The sequence below is a fragment of the Dendrobates tinctorius genome, unplaced genomic scaffold (genome assembly GCF_039654945.1).
Source record: "Dendrobates tinctorius isolate UK_male_01 unplaced genomic scaffold, ASM3965494v1 ptg000144l, whole genome shotgun sequence".
NCBI classification, from domain to species: domain Eukaryota; kingdom Metazoa; phylum Chordata; class Amphibia; order Anura; family Dendrobatidae; genus Dendrobates; species Dendrobates tinctorius.
The window spans coordinates 3,858,154-3,883,084 of record NW_027361811.1 but is presented as its reverse complement, the minus strand read 5'-3'; the positions used below and the strand labels follow the sequence as shown (position 1 = coordinate 3,883,084).

General features: G+C 45.6%; 1 protein-coding gene across 17 annotated transcripts in view; it reads left to right on the top strand.

Moving 5' to 3' along the window:
* The window catches only part of AOPEP (aminopeptidase O (putative)), a 767,795-nt gene that overhangs the window by 130,648 nt on the left and 612,216 nt on the right, over positions 1 to 24,931 (top strand). For all 17 annotated transcript variants that reach the window (XR_012220365.1, XR_012220366.1, XM_073545970.1 and 14 more), the window contains one exon: positions 12,408 to 12,564. Coding sequence is in view for 15 of the 17 variants with exons in the window: in XM_073545970.1 (XP_073402071.1) it covers positions 12,408 to 12,564 (157 nt within the window). In the remaining 2 variants the exon portion in view is untranslated. The remainder of the gene's footprint in view (positions 1 to 12,407; positions 12,565 to 24,931) is intronic.

The window sequence follows — 24,931 nt, the reverse complement described above, 5'->3', positions numbered from 1 at the left end:
AATCCCCCATTCCTCCAAACTAGGGCTATGGAATATCAAGATATTCATTGGCCCTTTGTTTCTCTTTATTCAACAGCCGCCCAATAGATGCAGCAGCAGCAATGGCAGCAGCAGAAACACCACCCACAGCCATGGAGTCTGGCCATGAGGAAGACAGCACATCTTCTGGGAGCCCTCCCTCGCATCGTCAGCGTTTGACGGTAAGTTTTTATTTCCAAAATCCATCATCTCTGTAATATATGTGTATTCATTGCCTTTTATTTCAAAACAGGAATCACAAGATGAAGAGGAGCTCCCAGAAGAAGAAGGAAGGGGTGGACAGACACTTGGAGTGGGCTCACGATTGGTAAGTTTTTTGCATCAAACGCAGAAACACAACATCACACTACACACAACACATAGAAAACAATGTTCTGCAGACCACACACAGCAAACAAATGCCTACATCCAAAGACATAACATTTTTTGTTTTCTTCTCTAGTCTTCCCAATCTGGTGCTCGGCCAAGAGGTCCTCGCAGTGCCTCCCAGGGTCGTCGGCGACAGCAACGCGGCAGTCACCAGCGTGTAAGTATAAATATTTTTGCTTTGTTTTTTTTGCACTTTTTATTTCATTTCTTTTGTGGAGGCTAATTATGTTATTTTTGTCTTTTTCTTTAAGAGCCTTCACAGCGTGCTCCCGACTCTGACGGTGAGGATGGAGGGATTGATGTGGACCGCCTCATCGATCTCATCAGAGAAAGGGAGCCGCTCTGGAATATGGCTGACCGCCGCCACGCTGACCTGATCGTTACCCGACGACTCTGGGAGGAAATCTGTTCGCTGCTTGTGGACCGCTGGGAGGACCTCGAAGCTCGGGCCCAGATTAAAGAGCGTAAGTATATACAGTACCGGTTGCTTGATTTAAACCAGTGTTTCCCGAACTCCAGTCCTCGTGGTCCCCACGGATCATGTGTTCAGGATTTCTATTTACTTTGGAAATCCTGAAAACATGACCCCTGGGGACCATGAGGACTGGAGTTTGGGAAACACTGATGTTGTATACTAACCACTTTGTCCTTTCTCGTTTCAGGGGAGAGAATTGTGAAGCGGTGGCGGTCTGTGAGGGATCGTTTCAAGAAGGAGTTCAATAAAGAGATGCGGGCCCCGAGTGGATCTGGAGGACGCAGGAGCAAGTACAAGTACACACGAGCCCTGTCGTTCCTCCGGGAGACAATGCTCACCAGAAGGTAAATATTACACACCACATGTGACAAAAAAATGTTTAGATGTAACTTTTTTTTCTCAGCCAGGGCCATACCATGTCACTATTTTAATTGTTTTTTTTTCTCTTTATTCCACAGCACGGTGAGCAGCACTCGGGAGCCTGCACGATTGGACCCTTCTGAGGCGATCCCTGAGGAGACCGGCACCGAGGGACACTTCGACCGCCCCGGTACATCTGCACCTTCCCAGCCTTCCCACACATTCGACCCATCTGTCCCATCCACCAGCACAGGAGCATCGTGGCCGCCTACATTACATGAAGCTGCTGGTGAGGAGATCGCTTTCCCTTTACCCCACCCTTCTGCCCCTGCCACCTCTAGTACACCTGCGGGTACTGGGCGGCAGCGGCAGAGGGGTCAGGAAAAGAGTTATGGGCCAGAGTTCTTGCATCTGAATGCATCTTTCCAGAACTGTCTAAAAGTCTTGTCAGAGCAAATCTCCGCAGGCTTTCAGCAGATCAACTCCAGCATTCTGGAGGTGAAGACACTTCTGCAAACCATGCATTCAGAAGCAAGTTCTTCGCCAAACCACACCTTTTTCAGGTCTGTTGTGGAGCGCATGGCAACACTATCTCCTACCCAGCAGATGCATGTAATGCATTCGTGCCACGGTGCTTTACAGCAGGTTACCTCCCAACCTCCACCTCCCACCACTGTAGTTCCTCCACCTGCACCCCCTCCAGCCACTTTCCATCCTCCCCCTCCTATTACATCTGCACCCCCTCCAGCCACTTTCCATCCTCCCCCTCCTATTACATCTGCACCCCCTCCAGCCACTTTCCATCCTTCCCCTCCTATTACATACCAGCAACCTCCCCAGCACCAGCAACCTCCCCAGCACCAGCAACCTCCCCAGCACCAGCAACCTCCCCAGTACCAGCAACCTCCCCAGTACCAGCAACCTCCCCAGTACCAGTCATCTCCCCACTTCCAGCAACCTTCCCCGTACCAAACTCCTTCCCCGTACCAAACTCCTTCCCCGTACCAAACTCCTTCCCCATACAACTTTCCATCAACATCATCTGCTCCTACAGTCCCTGCCCAATCCTCCACTCCACCGCCAACCACCTCTTCTGCCTCCCACATGTCCACCCATTCTGTAGCTTTTTCCACACCATCACCTCTAACTGTTCCTTCCCCACCACGATCCCAATCCTCTCTCCACACTCCCAGTGTCGAAGTGTCCCGCAGCCCCTCCAGCAGTATTTCCACCCCACACTACACAGATTTATGATGTGTTTTGTAATAAAAATGCCCATGTTTTTTTCAAACCTTTATTAAAAAAGTTTTTTTAACTTTAAAAACAGTTTACAAACAAAAAAATATTTTAAATAAAAAGTTAAATTATTGTTTACACTGGTTGTCTGTCATTTCTTTCTGCGGCGAAATATGTTTAAAAAAAAGGTTAAATAAAGGGTATTTAAAAGGTAAAAAGGTATTCAAAACCAGGTATATAACTGTGGGTAAATTTTAGCTTTTTGCCACAATTGTGTTCCTGGTTGTGTTTGAAGCAAAGTATTTCACCTAAAAAGTTGTGTTTATTGTTGGTGATTTCATAACAATGTACACAACTTTTGTTAAAAGGTGAAATACTTTGCATAAAACACAACCAGGTACACACCTGTGGCCTAAAGCTAAAAATAGAGACCATGACAAGATAGCCAACTTTGGTTGGCAAAGGTATATACTGTTGGTACAGAAGGTACACAAGTTTGGTTAGGGCACAAATCTTTCACACTCTGTCATCCTGCCAGTGTACTCTGCCTTGAGGTGACATAAAGTATAGTGCAAAATTGTCCCTCATTACTGAAACCGTCACAGAACTTCTAGTGGTAATGTCATGGTAATCTTGCAAGGTGGTTTCTTCAGAGGTGTCCTCAATGGAAATGGGTTCCTTGCAGATAACAAAATTATGGAGTACCACGCAAGCTTTGATCACCTCGTCAACAGTTTCTGTCTTGAGGTTGATCGCAGTCAATAGGACCCGCCATTTGGCTGTCAGAATACCAAAGGTACATTCAACCATTCTTCTTGCTCTTGTGAGGCGGTAATTAAAAATGCGTTTTGGTCTTGTCAATCCTCTGCTAGAGTATGGTTTCAAAAGGTGTTCTGACAGCTGGAAGGCTTCATCCCCTACACAGACAAATGGCATAGGTGGACCAGATGTTTGCGGCAGCGGTCTAGGGGGTGGGAACTGGAAGGTGTTTCCATACAGTTTACGCCCCATGGCAGACAGTTTGGAAACTTGAGAGTCATTGGAGCGGCCATAGGCCCCAATATCCACAGCAATAAATTTGTATTCCGCATCAGCGATGGCCATGAGGACAATTGAAAAATATTTCTTGTAATTGAAATATTCCGATCCCGATCCGCCTGGCTTTACAATGCGGATATGTTTCCCGTCCACAGCGCCCAAGCAGTTGGGAAACTGACATATCTGTTGAAACTTGTCAGCAATTTCAATCCACCTCTCTGTTGTGGGCTCTGGTAAAAACTCTTCAGCTAAGGAGTCCCACAGTGCACGGCATGTGTACTTCACTATTCCTGATATGGTGGAAATCCCGAGTCTGTACTGGAAATGCAGTGACGAAAGGGATTCTCCAGTTGCAAGAAATCTGTGGGGAATTAAAAAACAATCAATTAGTTTAAAATCACAGCATTACATACCAAAACTCAGCTATAACACTTGGAGATACAAACTACCACCAACAAGATTGCAGTGAAAGTGTGCTCTGATGCGAGCATATCCAATAAATGTGGCTTACCTTAAAGTCACCATCAGACGCTCTGCGGGTGAAACAGAGAAGCGGCAATAGGTGTCTGCTTTTCTTATGAGGTGTGCAATGCGCTCCACCAAGTAATCAAAATTCTCCATTTTCATCCGAACATATCCAAAAAATGTATCCGGGTTTCGTCGAAGGTCCATGCAGAGTGTAGAATAGACCCCACGCGTCATTCTCTTGGCTGTGATGGGGTGGATCCACAAACGTCGTCTACGATGCCTGATGCGCTGCTGTCTCGCTCTCTCCTTCTCCAGAACAATCACCCTCAAACGATTCGCCTCCGCTATAAAATCCGCCAAATTCTTCAAAATATTTCCAATGACAACATCCATCTTCGCCAGTAACTTGCTCTTCTCTCCAACCTGCACTTTCTCCTCGACAACCTGTCAAAGAAGGGCTGTAGGAACACTCTATATATAGTTTTTCAGTAGCCAATCCCGTTCGGAAGGCCACAAGGGTCAATTTTAAAAACCGGATCCGGCGTAATCCGTCGAAAAACGGATAGAAAAACGGATGAACCGGATGAGACGGATCCGGTTTTGTCTGTCAAGAAAAAGACGGATCCGGCAGAAAACCGGATCCGTCACATCCGGTTTTACTAAACATTTGCCGGATCCGGCGTTCCGGCACGACGCCGGATCGCGCCTGACGCCGAAAACCTGATGTGTGAAAGTAGCCTAAGGGGTGCAGTTTTTAGAATGGTGTCACTTTTGGGTATTTTCTATCATATAGACCCCTCAAAGTGGCTTCAAATGTGATGTGGTCTGTAAAAATAAAATGGTGTTGCAAAAATGAGAAATCGCTGGTCAATTTTTAAGCCTTATAACTTCCTAACAAAAAAAAAATGTTGGTTCCAAAATTGTGCTGATGTAAAGTAAACATGTGGGAAATGTTACTTATTAAGTTTTTTGTGTGCCGTATCTCTGTGATTTAAGAGCATAAAAATTCAAAGTTGGAAAATTGCGAAATTTTCAAAATTTTCGCCAAATTTCCATTTTTTTTCACAAATAAGCACAAGTTATTTGAATGAAATTTTACCACTAACATGAAGTACAATATGTCACAAGAAAACAATGTCAGAATCACCGAGATCCATGGAAGCGTTTCAGAGTTATTACCTCATAAATGGACAGTGGTCAGAATTATAAAAATTGGCCCAGGAGTTAACGTGCAAACCACCCTTGGTAATGAAGGGGTTAAAAGGAATCTTTCACCCTATTTTTCGCCTATCAGCTGCCGACATCGACATCAGGGGCTTATCTAAAGCAATCTGTAATGCTGTTGATAAGCCCCCGATGTAACCTGAAAGATAAGAAAAAAGAGTTAGATTATACTCACCCTGGCATTCACTCCGGTCCGATGGGTGTCGCCGTCCCGTCCGGCGCCTCCCATCTTCTAACGGTGACGTCCTCCTCTTTGCTGCCTGTCGTGGCTCCTGCGCAGGCTCACTGCTCTGCCCTGTTAAGGGCAGAGCAGAGTCCTGCAGAGAGATCCGGTGCATGCACAGGGCAGAGCAGTGCGCCTGCGCAGGAGCCACGACAGGCAGCAAAGAAGAGGACATCACCGTTAGAAAATGGGAGGCGTCGGACCACAACGCCCATCGGACCAAGACCGGACCGCCCCTTGGTGAGTATATTCTAAGGGCCCCGTCACACATAGCGACTCACCAGCGATCCCGACAATGATATCCACGTGTCAGGATCGCGGGTGAGTCGCTACATGATCGCTGGTGAGCTGTCAAACAGCTTCACCAGCGACCAGCACCAGAGACGCCGAGCGCGCGGTGTCGCTGTGTACTTTAGTTACCAGCGCGCTGATGCAGAGAGCTGGTAACTAAGGTACACATCGGGTTTCTAAGGGGCGTGCGTCACTTAGAAACCCGATGTGTACCTTGGTTACCAGCTCCCTGCATCAGCGCGCTGGTAACTAAGGTACACATTGGGTTTCTAAGCACCGCCCGGTGCTTAGAAACTGTCATGATCCCAGTGCAGATTTTTGAGCTGCACGTCAGGGATTAATGTCTGGAGCTCAGTGCAGGTTTTGACCTGCACACCTGGGGTTATTGAATGTGGCCTCTTTTTGGTTCTGGGAGAGCTTCTTAAACCCCTGGGAAGCTCCAATCCCTGTCAGTTATACTTTTGCCTTTGGCCGAGTGTGGTGACCTCTGTGTGCCTGTGCCTGTTCGTTGTTATAGCTTGTTTATATGGTTCTGACCCGATTCTGTTCCCCGTTGTGAGTTTGCCTGTTTATTCTGTACTGCGCTTCCCTCTCTGCGTATGACTCATTGCCTGTTATCTGACTACTCTCTGCTCGCCCCTCTTGTACCTTGCAGCTATCTCTGTGTATGACTCATTGGCTACGTCATGACTATCCTCCCTGTCTATGCCCCTTGGTAACTTTGTCTCGCAGTTACTCTGCTAGGAGTTCTCTTGCAGCTCCTAGCTCTCTGGAGTTTAGACCACGCCCCTAGCAGTCACGTGCTTCAGGTCCTGCTGCTCTGAAGTACGCACCTATTCGGCTGCTGCCCGCTCCACAGGTATCTTTGAGCACAGTTCGCTTTACTCAGGACACACGCACTGGCTCAGTGAGCAAGCTCAGTGCGGTGTTCCTGACATTATAACGGACCTTGAATTTTTTTTTCTCTCCTCACTTCTGCAGCATGGATCCAATGTGTGCTTTATCTGAGCAGGTGAAATGCTTGACTCAGTCGCTGCAGAAGCTTAGTTTGGAACACCAAGCTCTGGCCCAGTCCCAACGACGGGTTGAGGACTCAGTTCAGGGGGTACTTTCCGCAGGCTTTCAGTAGGTGGTGAATAGAGATGTCCTTTTAGTCCCACCTGAATCCCCGGTTAAATGGCCAGATACGGTTGCTGGTAACCTTGATGAATTCAGAGCATTTAAGGAGAGCTGTAAGCTCTTTTTCTCTTTGAGACCCCCTCCTCTGGGGATGAGAAACAGAGGGTGGGGGTGGTTATGTTAGGTCCCCACCAGCCTGGGCATTTTCGCTTTCCTCTTCTGCCCCGGAGAGAATGTCTGTGGATGTGTTTTTTGAGGCCTTAGGGCTTATTTATGATGAGCCTGATAGAATGCGTTTGGCTGAGGACAAGGTGATGGGTCTGTCAGGGGGAGCTCTTGGCCAAGGGGTTCTGTACTGAATTTAGACGTTGGGCAGCCGAGATTTCTTGGAGTGATGCCGCCCTTCGGGGGCTGTTCCGTAGAGGCCTGTGTGAACGTCTGAAGGATGCCTTGGCACTCCATCCTCCACCTGACTCCCTGGAGGATGCCATGACCTAAGCGATTCGCATGGATTGCAGACTACGGGCTAGAGGCGTTACGCAACTGGAAACATGATTATTCTCAGTGGAGATGAGACCCGGACTCTTCCTGTGGCTATGGAGGTGAGCGCTGTCACCTGTGAGGAAAAGGAAAGAAGTCGCTGCCGGGAGAAGCAGTGGTGCTTCTTTGTGGGGAATCTGGACACTGGAAGGACTGCCCCTCCTGTCCGTCATCCTCCAAGATAGCTGGAAACGACTAGGTCTGGGTAGTAGTCGAGGAGGCTACCCAGACCTTCAGGTACAATTTTCCTCACGTGCAAAAATGGTGCTGCAGGTGGAACTGGAACTTGGTAATGGTCCAGTTCAGACTACTGCTTTTGTTGACTGTGGTTCTGCTGTGAACCTGATTGATACCAAAATTATGACTCTTAATAAGATAGGGAGAGTCAGGCTTCAGGATCCTGTTAAACTTGTGGCAATTGACTCATCCACTCTTACCCAGGACGGTATCTGTTGCAGGTCTCAACTTTTTTCTCTAAAAGTGTGTTCCACTCATGTGGAAAAACTAAGTTGTCTCGTGCTAGATAACTTGCCTGCAGGACTGGTACTGGGGATGCCTTGGCTTCAGCGCCATAATTCTACCTTTGATTGGGTTACAGGGGAGATCACTCAATGGGGATTTCCAGGTTTAAATGTGGTAACCTGGGACATCTTGTTAACGCTGTTAAATCCGTATCTGTGTCGTCTGTCGGTCTGGAAGGTATTCCGGAGTACCTGAAGGACTTCTAAGACATTTTTTCCGAAAGTGAGGCTGAGGCGCTGCCACCACATAGACCCTACGATTGTGCCATTGATTTAGTACCTGGAGCCAAGTTACCTAAGGCTCGATTGTTAAATTTGTCTGGGCCTGAGCGCCAAGCCATGAAGGAGTACATAGCTGAGAGTCTCCGCAAAGGACATATCAGGCCTTCTGTGTCACCTGTGGCAGGAGGATTCTTCTTTGTGAAGAAGGATGGTAGTTTGCGGCCGTGCCTCGACTTTCGGCAACTGTACAAGATAACGGTTAGGAACACTTACCCGCTTCCCCTCATCCCAGACTTATGTAACCAGTTAGCTGGGGCCCAATGGTTCTCCAAGTTAGATCTCCGGGGGGCCTACAATCTGATAATGGTTCGGGAAGGGGACGAGTGGAAAACTGCGTTCCTCACATCAGAAGGACTCTTTGAAAACCTGGTTATGCCATTTGGGTTAACTAATGCACCCGCTATTTTCCAGAATTTCACCAATGTGGTGTTTTCTGACCTGATAGGCCATTTTGTTATTATTTATTTGGATGACATTTTGGTGTTTTCCCCGTACAGCCAATCTTACTTGCAACATCTACAGACAGTTCTCCAGAGACTCAGGGAGAACCAAGTGTTCGCTAAATTGGAAAAATGTTCGTTTTTTGTACAGGAACTGTCTTTTTTGGGGTTGATTGTGTCCTGTGAGGGGTTTCGTATGGATCCTAAGAATGTGCTGGCGATCGCTGACTGGGTTCAGCCTCGAGATCTCAAGGGGCTCCAGTGCTTCTTAGGATTTGCAAACTATTATCGGAGATTCATTAAAGGTTTCTCACAAGTGGTTAAACCACTCACGGATCTTACCCAGAAGGGCGCTGATGTAAAAAATTGGTCTGTACTCGCTAAGGAGTCCTTCTTAGCTATTAAGAAATGTTTCATGTCCGCCCCGATGTTGGTACAACCAGACCCGTCCAAACCATTCATTGTGGAGGTGGATGCTTCTGAAGTGGGGGTGGGGGCTGTGCTGTCCCAGGGTCCGGCCACCCTTACCAATCTCAGACCCTGTGCCTTCTTCTCCAAGAATTTGTCTTCAGCTGAGAGAAACTATGATGTAGGCAATAGAGAACTTCTTGCGGTCAAGCTGGCGTTTGAGGAATGGAGGCACTTTTTGGAAGGGTCGGCTCACCCTATCACGGTTGTCACGGATCACAAATATTTGGCATACCTTGAATCTGCTAAGAGGCTTACTCCTAGACAAGCCCGTTGGTCCCTTTTTTTCACGATTTCAGTTCTCCATTACTTTTTGACCGGGTTTCAAAAATGTTAAAGCGGGTGCCCTGTCCAGAAGTTTTGACCCAGTGTCTCCCCCTGAGCCGCCGTCCTCCATTCTTCCCCCAGGGGTGGTAGTGGCGGGGGTCTCATCTGAGTTGGAACAAGAAATTCTAAGTACTCAGGCCCTAGCTCTGGCAACCAGGTCAGGGGATAAATTGTTTGTTCCCGAGTTATTGTGGCCTAGACTTCTGCAGGAGTTTCATGAGTCTAGGCTGAGTTCTCATCCAGGTATCACGGCCACTAGAGAGGCAGTAGCCAGGGGTTTTTGGTGGCCTTCACTAAGCTCCAATGTCAAGAAATTTGTTTCTGCTTGTGGCGTGTGTGCCGGTTCCAAAAGCTCGCAATAACCAGCCGGCTGGGGAACTCGTACCTTTACCGGTTCCTGATAGGCCATGGACTCATCTTTCCATGGATTTTATTACCGGCCTTCCACCTTCCAGGGGCAATACCGTGATCTGGGTGTTGGTGGATAGGTTTTCTAAACAGGCCCATTTCATTCCCTTGTCAAGGTTGTTTGTGCAGCATGTGGTCCGATTGCATGGGGTACCCCCGAATGTTGTGTCTGACAGAGGTGTGCAGTTTGTGGCCAAATTTTGGAGGGTGTTCTGTAAGAAATTGGGCATCTCATTCTCCTTCTCGTCGGCATATCACCCGGAGAGTAATGGTCAGACAAAATGCACCAATCAATCCCTGGAACAAATTCTCAGGTGTCTGACCTCCGCCAGACAGGAGGATTGGTGTGATGCGTTACCGTTGGCGGAATTCGCTTTTAACAACCGGGTGAGTCAGTCCACCAACATGTCCCCATTCCTGATTTAACTATGGGTTTAATCCGCATTTGGGGAGTTTTCACGGGTGGATTCCAGTTGTCCAGGGGTAGAGGGGTCCGTTCAACGGTTAAAAAACCTCTGGGCTGCAGTCCAGCGTAATATCTCTCGGACCCAGGGGAGGTACAAATATTTTGCTGACAAAAAGAGAGCCTCTGGAGACATGTTTCAGGTGGGAGAGAAGGTTTGGCTTTCCACACGTAACATCAACTTAAAGGTACCATCAGCTAAGTTGGGACCAAAGTTCATTGGACCGTACAAGATTATGGAGATAGTCAACCCAGTGGCATGTAGGTTGCGTCTCCCCACCTCCTTAAAAATAACCAATGTGTTCCATAAATCTCTGTTGAAATCCGTAGGTTCTGTCAAAGATGACTCCGAGCCTGTTGTTCCTCCAGTGCTGGTGGAGGGTCAATTGGAGTATGAGGATGGACATATTGTAGACTCTCGGCGGGTGCGCCGCTCTTTGCAGTATCTGGTCCACTGGAAGGGATATGGACCAGAGGAGCGCTCATGGGTCCCTGCTCACTCTGTACATGCAGATCGCCTGGTTCGGGCTTTCCATGCCAAGTACCCAGGGAAGCCTGGGGGTCCAGAGGCCCCCCCGTTGAGAGGGGGGTACTGTCATGATCCCAGTGCATGTTTTTGACCTGCACACCTGGGGTTAATGATTGTGGCCTCTTTTTGGTTCTGGGAGAGCTTCTTAAACCCCTGGGAATCTCCAATCCCTGTCAGTTATACTTTTGCCTCTGGCCGAGTGTGGTGACCTCTGTGTGCCTGTGCCTGTTCGTTGTTATAGCTTGTTTATATGGTTCTGACCCGATTCTGTTCCCCGTTGTGAGTTTGCCTGTTGATTCTGTACTGCGCTTCCCTCTCTGTGTATGACTCATTGCCTGTTATCTGACTACTCTCTGCTCGCCCCTCTTGTACCTTGCAGCTATCTCTGTGTATGACTCATTGGCTACGTCCTGACTATCCTCCCTGTCTATGCCCCTTGGTAACTTTGTCTCGCAGTTACCCTGCTAGTTCTCTTGCAGTTCCTAGCTCTCTGAAGTTTAGGTCATGCCCCTAGCAGTCACGTGCTTCAGGTCCTGCTGCTCTGAAGTACGCACCTATTCGGCTGCTGCCCGCTTGAGCACAGTTCGATTTACTCAGGACACGAGCACTGGCTCAGTGAGCAAGTTCAGTGCGGTGTTCCTGACAGAAACCCTGCGTTTACCTTAGTTACCAGCGCGTAAAATAGGGTGACAGATTAGGTGTCGCAGCCTCTGTGGCCGTTAAGAAAAGGTGTGTATATACTGACAGACCATGTGACACTTAGATTGCACACAGGTGGACTTCATTTCACTAAGCATGTGACTTATGAAAGTAATTGCTTGCACCAGAAATTTTTAGAGGCTTCATCAAAAAAGGGGTGAATACATACACACATGCTAATTTTAAGTTATTTGATCCCATAAATTTAATTTATGCCTTTATTTTTCTCACTTCGCCAACTTAGACTATTTCGTGCTGATGCGTCACACACAAATCGGATTACAAAAATCTTTAAACACAGGTTGTAATGTAAAAAAATACGTAAAAAGCCAAGTGGGTTGAATACTTTAACCAGCCACTGTAGTTTCTTAGTACCTGCATGTTCTATCTGGTGAGGATCTCTGCCGGTCATGAACTGCTCCTGGTGAGAATTTGCCTTCTTCCAATGGCAGTATATATATTTATTGGGGTTTCAAGTTTGGTTCTCTTTTGTAGATTTGGAAATCTTTCTCTCTTAAAGTAGCCAAAGACTAAAATGACCTAATGGAATATAATATTATAAAATGCTATAATTACTGATGCAATGACATTAAAATACCAGATAAGAATAGAATGCAGACAAGCCACAATTATTAATAGGAGAGGTAGCACAACTGCATCTTTCTGGTGAAAAGTGATGAAGCTACAATGCAGGATGGGCAACTATTGCAAATTAAGCTTGCATAAAGTCAAAATCATATGGTTGCAAATCAGCCTGTTGAAAACATTGGAAACAATCTAGCACATATTGTTATGTATTTACTTTTATTGTTGAATGTTCTCTTTTTTATTTAACTATGAATGTATTCTTACAGACTTTTTTAGACTTTTTTTTTTATTTTTGTGCAGGAATCTGTAGCTGGTTTTACTATGTGACAATGCCTATGCCTGCCTCTACTTTTACCATTGCTGTTGGAAGTTGGAAAGAAGTAAAGAATAGTCCATGCACCTCTTTGGAAAGTTTCAATTTATCTATAATTCTACCGTTAAACATGGATGAGAAAAGGTTTGTATTACCAGTTTATTGTAATCCATTTGCTATATGTATAACACAAAAAAAAAAACGAGAAAAGAAGGCAATTTGAACATCATTTCACTCAAAAATGTACAAAAATGAGCAGGCCAATTTGTTGGCACCCTCAACTTAATAATTGGTTGCACACCCATTGGAATACATAACTGCAATCAATCGCTGTCTATAAGCATCAACAAGCTTCTTACACCTTTCAACTGGAATTTTGGACCACTCTTCTTTTAACAGCAATTTTAAGATCTCTCCACAGGTGTTCAATGATCTGGACTCATTGTTGGCCACTTCAGTACACTCCCAGTGCTTTGTTTCTGTCCATTTATGGGTGCTTCTTGAAGTATGTTTGAGATTATTTTCCTACTAGAAGACCCATGACCTGGGATGCAATTCCAGCTTTGTGACGCTGGGCACTACATTGCGACCCAAAATCCTTTGTTAATCTTCAGATTTCATAAGGCCTTGCACACAGTCAAGGCACCCAGTGGCAGAGGCTTCAAAACCACCCCAAAACATCTTTTGAACCTCCACCATATTTGATTGTAGGTACTGTGTTCTTTTCTTTGTAGGCCTCATTCCATTTTCAGTAAACAGTAGGATGATGTGCTTTAACAAAAAGCTCTGTCTTGGTCCTCCTGGGTCTCCTGCCATAGCATTTCTTTTCATTCAAATGATGATGGCTAGTTTGCGCTGATACTGATGCACTCTGAGCCTGCAGGACAGCTTTACTTTCTTTGGAACATGATTGGAGGTGCTTATCCTTCATCCAGACTATCTTGCATTGCAATCTTTCATCAATTTTTCTTTACCGTTCATGTCCAGGAATATTAGCTACAATTCTATGGGTTGTAGACTTCTTGATTTATGTTTTGCACTGTGGACAAAGGAGCATTAAGATCTCTGGAGATGGACTTTTAACCTTGAGATTGTTGATATTTTCAACAATTTTCGTACTCAAGTCCTCAGGCATTTCTTGTCTTTTCTTTCTGTTCTCCATGCTTATCGTAACATACACAAACCCACAATGCAAATATTGAGTCAACTTATTCCCTTTTTTCTGGTTTTAGGTGTGATTTTCATATTGCGCACACCTGTTACTTGACACAGGTGAGTATGAACGAGCATCACATGCTTGAAACAAAGTTGTTTACCAACAATTTTGAAAAGGTGCGAACAATTTTGTCCAGATCATTTTAGGGAGTTTTGTGTGAATTGATGTCCAATTTGCCCCTTTTTTCTCCCTGCTATTTTGTGTTGTTCCAATTCACACAATGGAAATAAGCATGTGTATAACAAAACGTGTAATTTCAATAATTTTTGTGGACAAATGTTGCATTTTCTGGAACAATTTCAAGGGTCACCAATTGGCAGCTGTTAGCATTGCCTATTATGTATAAAATTATAAAATGTGGGTATACTTACCAACTCTAAAGGGCCTGTCACACTAAGCTATATCGCTAGCAATATCGCTATAACATCACTGGTTTTTGTGACGCAGCAGTCATATTGCTAGCGATATCGCTGTGTGTGATGCTTACCTCCGACCGCTCCCCCGCTGGTTATCGCTGATCGCGCGAGAACGTCCTGGACCGTTTCTCATCGTCAGCTTCCTGCTGGGCTTCTTGTGGCGCCGACAAGCGACGCGTGGACGCGGGCGGGAGGACGCAGGATCGCCTAATGTGACAGGTAAGTAGCGACCCCCGACCCCTGCTATGTCGCTGGTGAGATCTGCCTGTGTGGCAGCTCACTAGCGACCACTTAGTAATGCACCAGCAATCCTGACCGCGGCATATCGCTAGTCGGGATCGCTGGTGCATCGCTAAGTGTGACAGTACCTTTACACCCACGGATCTATCTAGTGCTAGTCACTTGACTGATTTCTGATAAGTCAGGAAATGACATAATTAGATGAATCTTAGGTGACTTTCCATTCCAATTATTGGCCTGAGCATTCAGGTGACAGAAGAAATGGATGTCATCACTTTCTGCCCCACTATAGACCAGCAGGGACAGCGATACTAGAGCGACGCTGGTTAATATAGCTCATTTTATAACCACCCTTGTAATTTTTACATTTTTTATGAGAGAGGCTACTTTCACACTTGCGTTTTTTTGCGCTGCGCACCGTGCTCAGTGCAAACGCACATAAAAAAAATGCATCATGCGTTTGTGTACGTTTTTTGGGGGGCTTGGGTGCGTTTTTTAAAAAAAAAAGTGCATGCGTTTTTTGCGCATACGTGCGCATTACCATGCGCACGTACGCGCACCCATAGACTATAATGGGTGTTTGGGTGAAAAAAAACGCATTGCGTGCGCATGCGTTTTTTTGGGGCAAGTCGGATGCACAAAAAATGCAGCCGGATGTATTTTGTGCGCCTGAGCGCACACTACAAAAAAACGCATGCGCATACAAACGCGTACTAACGCATGTGTATGCGCACCCATGTAAAGTATAGGAAAAAAAACGCATGCGTTTTTTTGCGAAAAAAAAGCGGAAAAAAAAACGCAACTGTGAAACCAGTCTAAGACTGACAACTTCTTGTGTGGATAAAACATTTTAAAGGAAATTATAACAAATTTTTCTTTTAATGACTGAAGAAAAATGTTTCACCACATTTGTGTTACTACAATTTGGTGACATATGTTTTGTACCATATTTTGCTCTGGTGAATTGGCTATTCCATGGGGTTTAGGTTAACCCTTTTACCCCCAAGGGTGGTTTGCATGTTAAAGACCAGGCCAATTTTTACAATTCTGACCACTGTTCCTTTATGAGGTAATAACTCTGGAACGCTTCCATGGATCCTGGTGATTCTGACATTGTTTTCTCGTGACATATTGTATTTCATGATAGTGATAAAATTTCTTTGATATGTCTTGTGTTTATTTGTGAAAAAAATTGAAATTTTGTGAAAATGTCACTATTTTCCAACTTTGAATTTTCAACTTGCAAACATGCTTAATAATCTAACATTCTTTAATCCTGGGATGATTTTGAATGAATCTCTTGTAAAGCTTTTAAAGTTTTCTGATGTATTATTTATAGATATCCGTGGGATCTCACATTTTGGATTATACATATTATATGGGCTGTTTTGGAATATGTCAGAAGAGACCAAATAAAGTAATATACAAATACTGAATTAAAGAATGCTAACTTACACTATTTTTATTCTTTAGGCTTCTTTCACACTTCAGTTTTTTGTGTCAGTTAAAATCCGCCAAAAAGGCGGAAAAGCGGAACCGTTCCTAACTGATGTGAACGGATGCCACCGGATCCGTTTTTTAACGGATCTGCAGAATGAAGAATTTTAAAGGAACCGCTGGCCGAGAGAGAGAGAGAGAGAGAGAGAGAGAGAGATCTTCGTCCGCCAGAAAGGATTTCAGGATTAATTTTCTCCCTGACTTCCTTTCTACGGGCATGCGCACTGGAAAATGCGGATCCAACAACAAAAAAAATTGCAAGGTCCGTCCTGGCATGCCGGCGGATGAAAAAAATTTGGCGGATCCTCACAAAAACGGATCCAACGGATGGCTATCCGTCAAGATCCGCCAGTAATGCAACTCAATGGGGAAAAAAACGGATCCGCAAAAAAAATGGCGGATCCGTTTTTTTCAAAACCTGGCGGATTTTGACTGATGGTCAAAAACGGAAGTGTGAAAGAGGCCTTACAGGACCTTACATAATAGTAAGCCAGATATACTGGTTACGGTTCATGCATGAAAAAACTACATTCTTCATTCAGATTTATAGGAACAATTTTTTGTCTAGTGTCTGCACTAGGAATATAAAATGTGGTGGTCATAAAAACTGGAAAAAGTCTGTACACATTTCTAGTATTACCAGATATGTTGTAAATAATTCCACTATAGATTTGCCACAGATTTCGATGGCACCATCTACCACAAAACTGCTTCAAAATAATCAGGCTTCATCTTAAGGATTCCATACATAGTAAAGTTAACCCCTTCACCCCAAAGCCTGTTTTCACCTTTGTGAGAATCATGTGGGAATAGTGAATGAGGGCAGGTATATCTCGCCCAGATTCCTTTCCTATGTGGCCTAGTCTGCTCAGTATCGCACCTGCTTGCTAATGAATAATGGGAGGTGGATATAAAAAGATGCCAGTTGGTTGTGTGAGTGTCTCAGCCTGGGAACACAGAGAGCCTGTCTGTGTGAGAGACACACGTGAGTGAGAGCAGTGCCCACTGCAACTGTGGTTTGGCTGGATGGGAGAAGCCCGCCAGTTGGTAGTTAGGTTGTCCATTGTTTAGTTAGTGCCGGACAGGCAAGGATTTGTTTTATGTTTTATTTCCTTTTGCATTGCTTTCACCATTAATAAACCTGACCCAGTGTCAGTTATACCCGAATCCCAGCTCTGTGCCTGAGTTTCATGCTGAACGCACGTGACCTTTGACCCCAGCAAAGGCGATCCCGGAGTGTTTTATCACACCTTCCTAACCAGACAAAATTTTACAATTTTGAGCAGTGTCAGTTTATGTGGTAATAACTAGGGAACGTTTCAACAGATCCCACTGATTCTGAGACCGCTTTCTCGCGACTATCATATTTATATAATAGTAGTAAAAATTTTTTGATATAACTTGTATTTATTTGTGAAAATTTCAGAAATTTGGCAAAAATGTTAAAAATTTAGTAGTTTTCAAATTTCTAATTTTTATTCCCTTAAATCGTAGTTATGTCACACAAAATACAGTAGTTATTAAATAACATTTCCCACATGTCTACTTAACATCAGCACAATTTTTGAAACTTTTTTTTGTTAGGAAGTTGTAAAGGTTTAAAGTTGACCAGCGATTTCTGATGTTTCCAACAAAATTTGTTTGAAGTGACTTTGAGAGGCCTATATGACAGAAAGTAGCCCAAAGGGACACCATTTTAAAAACTAGACCCGTCAAGATGTTCAAAACCACATTCAAGATGTTTATTAACCCTTCAGGTGCTTGATAGTAATTAATGGAATGTTTAAGAAAATAAATGAACATTTAACTTTTTCACAAAAAAAATTGGATATAAAGTAAAATTTTGTTTTTGCAAGGGTAACAGGAAAAAATGGACCCCAAAATTTGTTGTGCAATTTCTCCAGAGCATGGTGATGCCCCATATATGTTGGAAAACTACTGTTTGGGTGCACGGCAGGGCTCAGAATGGAAGGCGCGCCATTTGACTTTTTGACTGTAAAATTTGTTGGCATAATTAGTGGATGCCATGTCCTGTTTGGAGAGCCCCTGATATGCCTAAACAGTATAAACTGCTCACAAGTGACACCATTTTGGAAACTAGGGCCCTCAGGGAACTTATCTAGATGTGCTTCACAGAAGTTTATAACATTGAGCCACAAAACAATCAAAATTTTCCCACAAAAATGTATTTTAGACCCAAATTTTGCCTTTTCACAAGAGTAGCAAGAGAAATTACACCATACAATTTGTTGTGCAATGTCTACTGAGTACACCGATACCCCACATGTGGGGTAAAACTACTGTTTGGGTGCATGGCAGGGCTCAGAAAGGATGAAGTGACATTTTGGAATGCATATTTTGATGGAATGTTCTGTGGGTGTTGAGTTGCGTTTGGAGAGCCCATAATGTGCCTAAACAGTGAAAACCCTCCTCAAGTGACCCCATTTTGGAAACTAGACTCCTCAAGATATTTATCTAGATGTGTGGTGAGCACCTTGAACCCCCAAGTGCATCACATAAGTTAATAAAGTTGAGCCATGAAAATGTAAAACTATTTTTTTAACAAAAATGTTCTCATCACTTACTTTATCCCACGGTGCTGAGGTCACCGCATTTCAGCCCTGCTGGGAACGCAGCCTCACTGACTGGCGGTAACCTCGATGATGTCACCCCTGGTCAACGATGTTGCGCTCACAAAGTGTGTTTTGTATTATTTCAAATAAAGGACTTCATACTTGCTATGTCTATATTTACCATATAACTATAGGATTTCTAGATACCTCTCCATTACTAAGCTATCGGCTTGATGTCACCAGACAATACAAAGGTAAAAGAGCATTAGATTAGTGTCTCACATGCAGGGATGAGGCATGTCAGCTCCTGCTCTGAGCAGGAGCTTACAGGCCACCGTCCCTGGGTGACCCCACAGCCATCTTTCTGCCCGGGCCACCATGGAGACCATCGGCACAACATGATCGCAGTTACGTTCCCAATGGGAGCACAGAGGGATCCTCCCTCTCTCTGCGATATCCCGCGATGTCGCTGTCACTATTGACAAGGGCATCAGAGGGGTTAAACGCCAGCGACCAGTGCCAGCAGGTGTCAGCTCTCATATAGGGCTAACACCCACCTTTGAATGTGGTGGCACGCAGCATGAGCCTGTGCGATCGGTATGCAGTATATATGGCGTTTTGCGGGAATGAAGAAGGGGTTAATGTTAAGCACGTTCATCACATAGCTGACCTAGAAAATGATCTGTGTAGAGACAATAGAGGTATTTAGAATAGAAAAAAATAAAGAAAAAAAGTTAATTATAAGTAAATTTCTAAGTCCCTTTTTAATTAGCAAAATGCACTTGTTTTGCAAGTAATCACTACATTAAATAACCATTTCCTAGGAAGTTAAAAATACAGGTGCTTATGAGCATATACAGTATGAAGCTATGCTGCTGTCATCTGGAGATATCCTAGCAAACCTTAGGTCACAGCAGCTGCTCAGCATTCAGAGAGACAGGGTGGACAGCAGTGTGAGCAGCCTTTTCTTCCCTCAGCACTCGTCGTCCTGTTATTTCCATTTTTAGATCGGATAGACAGAGTGGACAACTGGGTGAGTGACCATTTCTTACCTCAGCACTCCTGGTAACAGATCAGAGAGACAGGGTGGACAGCAGTGTGAGCAGCCTTTTCTTCCCTCAGCACTCATCGTCCTGTTATTTCCATTTTTAGATCGGATAGACAGAGTGGACAACTGGGTGAGTGACCATTTCTTACCTCAGCACTCCTGGTAACAGATCAGAAAGACAGGGTGGACAGCAGTGTGAGCAGCTTATTATTAACTCAGCACATCTGATATCTTTAGTAATAGGTTAGAAATACATTGTAGACAGCAGTGTGAGCAGCCTCTTTTTACCTCAGCACATCTGGTATTTCCAGTATTAGATAAGAATATCCACTTGGATCACATCTTCCTACACATGAAGGGACAAGAGTGGAGCTTCCCATTTCAGATGCTCACAGGCACAGCGTTGTCTCGTCTTCTGATGAAAGTGTAAGGATGGTGGACTATGCTACAGCGTTCCTGCCCCTTAAGACACCATGCATGTCAGTGTGAATAATGTCTTCCGTCTTTTGTATATATCGTGTAGTGTGGATTGTGATAAGTATTGTGAGTATAATATGGATATTGTGTTCCAGTGCTATGGATAATGTATAATTGTCAACACTAAATCACAGGCAAAATTAGGCCCTAGATACTAGAGAGTGTATTAACCATGTTTATTCTTTATTAAATCTCTATATATAAAACTGAATGTATGTATGCATGTGTGTATCACCATCAATCATGAAGCATCTTTCATTTCACCAGAGCTGTACAAAGGAAGCTGAGCTGTGATTGGTTGCTATGAGCAACAGTTTTCCTTGCAACCAATCACTAAGCATCTCTCATTTCACCAGAGCTGGTTACAAGAAGTTGAGCTGTGATTGGTTGCTATGAGCAAGTTTTCCCACTTGACAACACCTCAGCAGACACTGACATGTTGGGAGAAATCTAGCATCCCCAGGAACATAAGCTCCCAGCCATTGTCTGCCCCCCAGAAAGGAGCACAGAGCACATGACAGAAATAAACCCCCCCCCCACCTGTGGATCATTGGTATGCAAGTTAGGGCAAATCCACTCGGCGTTTTGGTACTGACCCCAGGCCTTTCTTAAAGGGATCTGCGGTATGGAAGGCAGGGCAAATCCATCTATTGCTATGGTTCTGACCCCAGTCCTCGGTATGGAAGTCAGGGCAATTGCCTTCAAATGCTCTGGTACTGACCCCAGGCTCTCTTAAAGGGATCTCCTGTACGGAAGTTAGAGAAGATCCCTCAGCGCTCTGATTCTGATCCCAGGGTTCTATTAAAGGGATCATTGGTATGCAAGTCAGGGCAAATCCATCCAGCGCTCTGGTTCTGATCCCAGGCTTTCTTAAAGGGATCCCCGGTATGGAAGTTAGGGCAAATCCACTCAGCGCTCTGGTTCTGACCCAAGGCCACTCTTAAAGGGATCCCCGGTATGGAAGTGAGGGCAAATCCAATCTGCACTTTGGTACTGACCCCAGTTCTCTCTTAAAGGGATCCCCGGTATGGAAGTCAGGGCAGTTGCCTTCAAATGCTCTGGTACTGACCCCAGGTTCTCTTAAAGGGATCTCCTGTACGGAAGTTAGGGAAAATCCCTCAGCGCTCTGATTCTGACCCCAGGGTTCTATTAAAGGGATCATTGGTATACAAGTCAGGGCAAATCCATTAAGCGCTCTGGTTCTGATCCCAGGCTTTCTTAAAGGGATCTCCGGTATGGAAGTTAGGGTAAATCCCTCAGCGCTCTGATTCTCATCCCAGGCTTCTATAAAAGGGATCATGGGTATGGAAGTCAGGGCAAATCCACTCAGCGCTCTGGTTCTGACACCAGGCCTCTCTTAAAGGGACCCCCGGTATGGAAGGTAGGACCGTTCCACTCAGCGCTCTGTTCTGACCCAAGGCTGACGGGATTATGTGGGATATTAGGGGTAGTAGTCCGGTGGCTCTGGCTGACGGGATTATGCGGGATATTAGGGGTAGTAGTCCGGTGGCTCTGGCTGACGGGATTATGTGGGATATTAGGGGTAGTAGTCCGGTGGCTCTGGCTGACGGGATTATGCGGGATATTAGGGGGAGGTGTCTGGTGGCTCTGGCTGACGGGATGATGTGGGATATTAGGGGTAGTAGTCCGGCGGTTGTGACGGGATGATGTGGGATATTAGGGGTAGTAGTCTGGCGGCTGTGACGGGATGATGTGGGATATTAGGGGTAGTAGTCTGGCGGCTGTGACGGGATGATGTGGGATATTAGGGGTAGTAGTCTGGCGGCTGTGACGGGATGATGTGGGATATTGGTAGTTGTCCGGTGGCTCAGGCTGACGGGATGATGTGGGATATTAGGGGTAGTAGTCCGGTGGCTGTGACGGGATGATGTGGGATATTAGTGGTAGTTGTCCGGTGGCTCTGGCTGACGGAATGATGTGGGATATTAGGGGTAGTAGTCCGGTGGCTGTGACGAGATGTGGGATATTAGTGGTAGTAGTCCGGTGGCTCTGGCTGGCAGGATGATGTGGGATATTAGGGGTAGTAGTCCGGTGGCTCTGACTGACGGGATGATGTGGGATATTAGGGGTAGTAGTCCGGTGGCTCTGGCTGGCAGGATGATTTGGGATATTAGGGGTAGTAGTCTGGTGGCTCTGGCTAGATATAATCATTATAATTTGTTATAACTAACCGTAGTTAGTTACTATGCCCGGGCAGCGCCGGGCTCTTCAGCTAGTATTGTGTAAAAACAAACATACAAATAAATCAGATAAATCAGAGTGCTGCTAAGAGACTGCAGGGGTAAAGAGCATAATTACCAATCCAGAAGAATCAATTGTATGTCCTAGTTAGTATAAAAAATGTTTAGATTAAGCTTTTATATGCCGTCATACAGATCACACCTAATGCCGCCATACAGATCCCACCTAATGCCGCCATAAACTTCACACGTAATGCCGCCATACAGTTCACACCTAATGTCGCCATACAGATCACAGCTAATGCCGCCATATTGATCACACATAGTGCCGCCATATAGATCACACCTAATGCCGCCATATTGATCACACATAGTGCCGCCATATAGATCACACCTAATGCCGCCATATAGTTCACACCTAATACCGCCATATAGTTTGCACACAATTAGTTACACGGCTCAGCAGACAGTATCACATAGGAGAGGATTGGATACGCGGCTCAGCAGACATTCTCATTGGCAAGGATTAGATGTATGGCTCAGCAGACAGTATCACATGGGAGAGGATTGGATACACTACTCAGCAGACAGTCTCTCATTGGCAAGGATTAGATACACGGCTCAGCAGACAGCATCACACAGGAGAGGATTGTACACGGCTCAGCAGACAGTCTCTCATTGGCAAGGATTAGCTACACGGCTCATTAGACAGTCTCACACAGGATAGGATTAGATACATGGCTCAGCAGACAGTATCACACAGGATGGGATTAGATACACAGCTCAGCAGTCAGTATCACACAGGATAGGAATAGATACACGGCTCAGCAGACAGTATCACACAGGATGGGATTAGATACACAGCTCAGCAGTCAGTATCACACAGGATAGGAATAGATACACGGCTCCGCAGACAGTATCACACAGGATGGGATTACATACACAGCTCAGCAGACAGTCTCTTATTGGCAAGGATTGGATACATGGCTCTAGACAGTATCACACAGGAGAGGATTGTACACGGCTCAGAAGACAGTCTCTCGTTGGCAAGGATTGGCTACACGGCTCATTAGACAGTCTCACACAGGATAGGATTAGATACACGGCTCAGCAGACAGTCTCTTATTGGCAAGGATTGGATACATGGCTCATTAGACAGTCTCTCACAGGATAGGATTAGATACACGGCTCAGCAGACAGTATCACACAGGATGGGATTAGATACACAGCTCAGCAGACAGTCTCTTATTGGCAAGGATTGGATACATGGCTCTAGACAGTATCACACAGGAGAGGATTGTACACGGCTCAGAAGACAGTCTCTCGTTGGCAAGGATTGGCTACACGGCTCATTAGACAGTCTCACACAGGATAGGATTAGATACACGGCTCAGCAGACAGTCTCTTATTGGCAAGGATTGGATACATGGCTCATTAGACAGTCTCTCACAGGATAGGATTAGATACACGGCTCAGCAGACAGTATCACACAGGATGGGATTAGATACACAACTCAGCAGACAGTCTCTTATTGGCAAGGATTGGATACATGGCTCATTAGACAGTCTCTCACAGGATAGGATTAGATACACGGCTCAGCAGACAGTATCACACAGGATGGGATTAGATACACAACTCAGCAGACAGTCTCTTATTGGCAAGGATTGGATACATGGCTCTAGACAGTATCACACAGGAGAGGATTGGATACACCGCTCAGCAGACAGTATGTCTGTATGTCACTGTCCTCCTCAGACAGCCATAAAAGCGAAGGTGCCAGCTTACCAGAGATCACTGGGCCTGTGTGTGAGTGGGGAAGTGGAGACAGAGCAGGAGAAGGACACAGAGGAGCAGGGCAGCGTGTGAGGAGCATAGAATATCTGCTCAGGACGCACAGTGCAGTGCCTGGGAGTAACAGGACAGAGGAGCATGGAGGAAAGTCACCCCCACTCACTGCTCTCCATCCTCTGGCTCCAGTGGGTGCTTCTCTCCTCTGCTGTCCTCATCTACAGCCTGTCCTCAGTCCTCACAACACAGGACCTGTCATGCCAGAATTGAACAGTACAGCTTCTGTCATTACAGGTCTTGTGATAGAGGGTAAGGCCTCTTTCACACATCAGGTTTTCGCCGTCAGGCGCGATCCGGCGCTTTTGACAGAAACCGGATCCGGCGAAATGCAATGCCGGATCCGGTTTCCCCCCCATTGACTTGCATTTGCGCCGGATCGCGCCGGATGGCCATGCGTTTCATCCGGTTATCGCCGGATCCGGCAATGTGTCGCAATGTGTCGCGATCCGGCGTCTGGAAAAAACGTCTACTGTAACGTTTTTTGTCTCCGGCGAAAAAGCCGGACACGCCGGATCCGGCGCGTCCGGCTTTTTCACACAATGAAAGCCTATGAGCGCCGCAATGCGCCGGATCCGGTTTTTTTGGTCTGAGCATGCTCAGTAGCTCTGCCCACAGGAGATATATAAAAGCAAGACAATGGGACCCTCAGCCACACCCAACATGCCACCCAAGACAGCAACCAGGCGCAGGAGAAGGCAGCAGACATCTGCAGCAGCAGCACCATCAGCAACACCCCAAATGGAGCAGCATGCTGAACGGGAGGGGAGTCCAGAAGCAGATGAGAGACGGTAATTATCAAATCCCCCATTCCTCCAAACTAGGGCCATGGAATATCAAGATATTCATTGGCCCTTTGTTTCTCTTTATTCAACAGCCGCCAAAGAGATGCAGCAGCAGCACCATCAGCAACACCCCAAATGGAGCAGCATGCTGAACGGGAGGGGAGTCCAGAAGCAGATGAGAGACGGTAATTATCAAATCCCCCATTCCTCCAA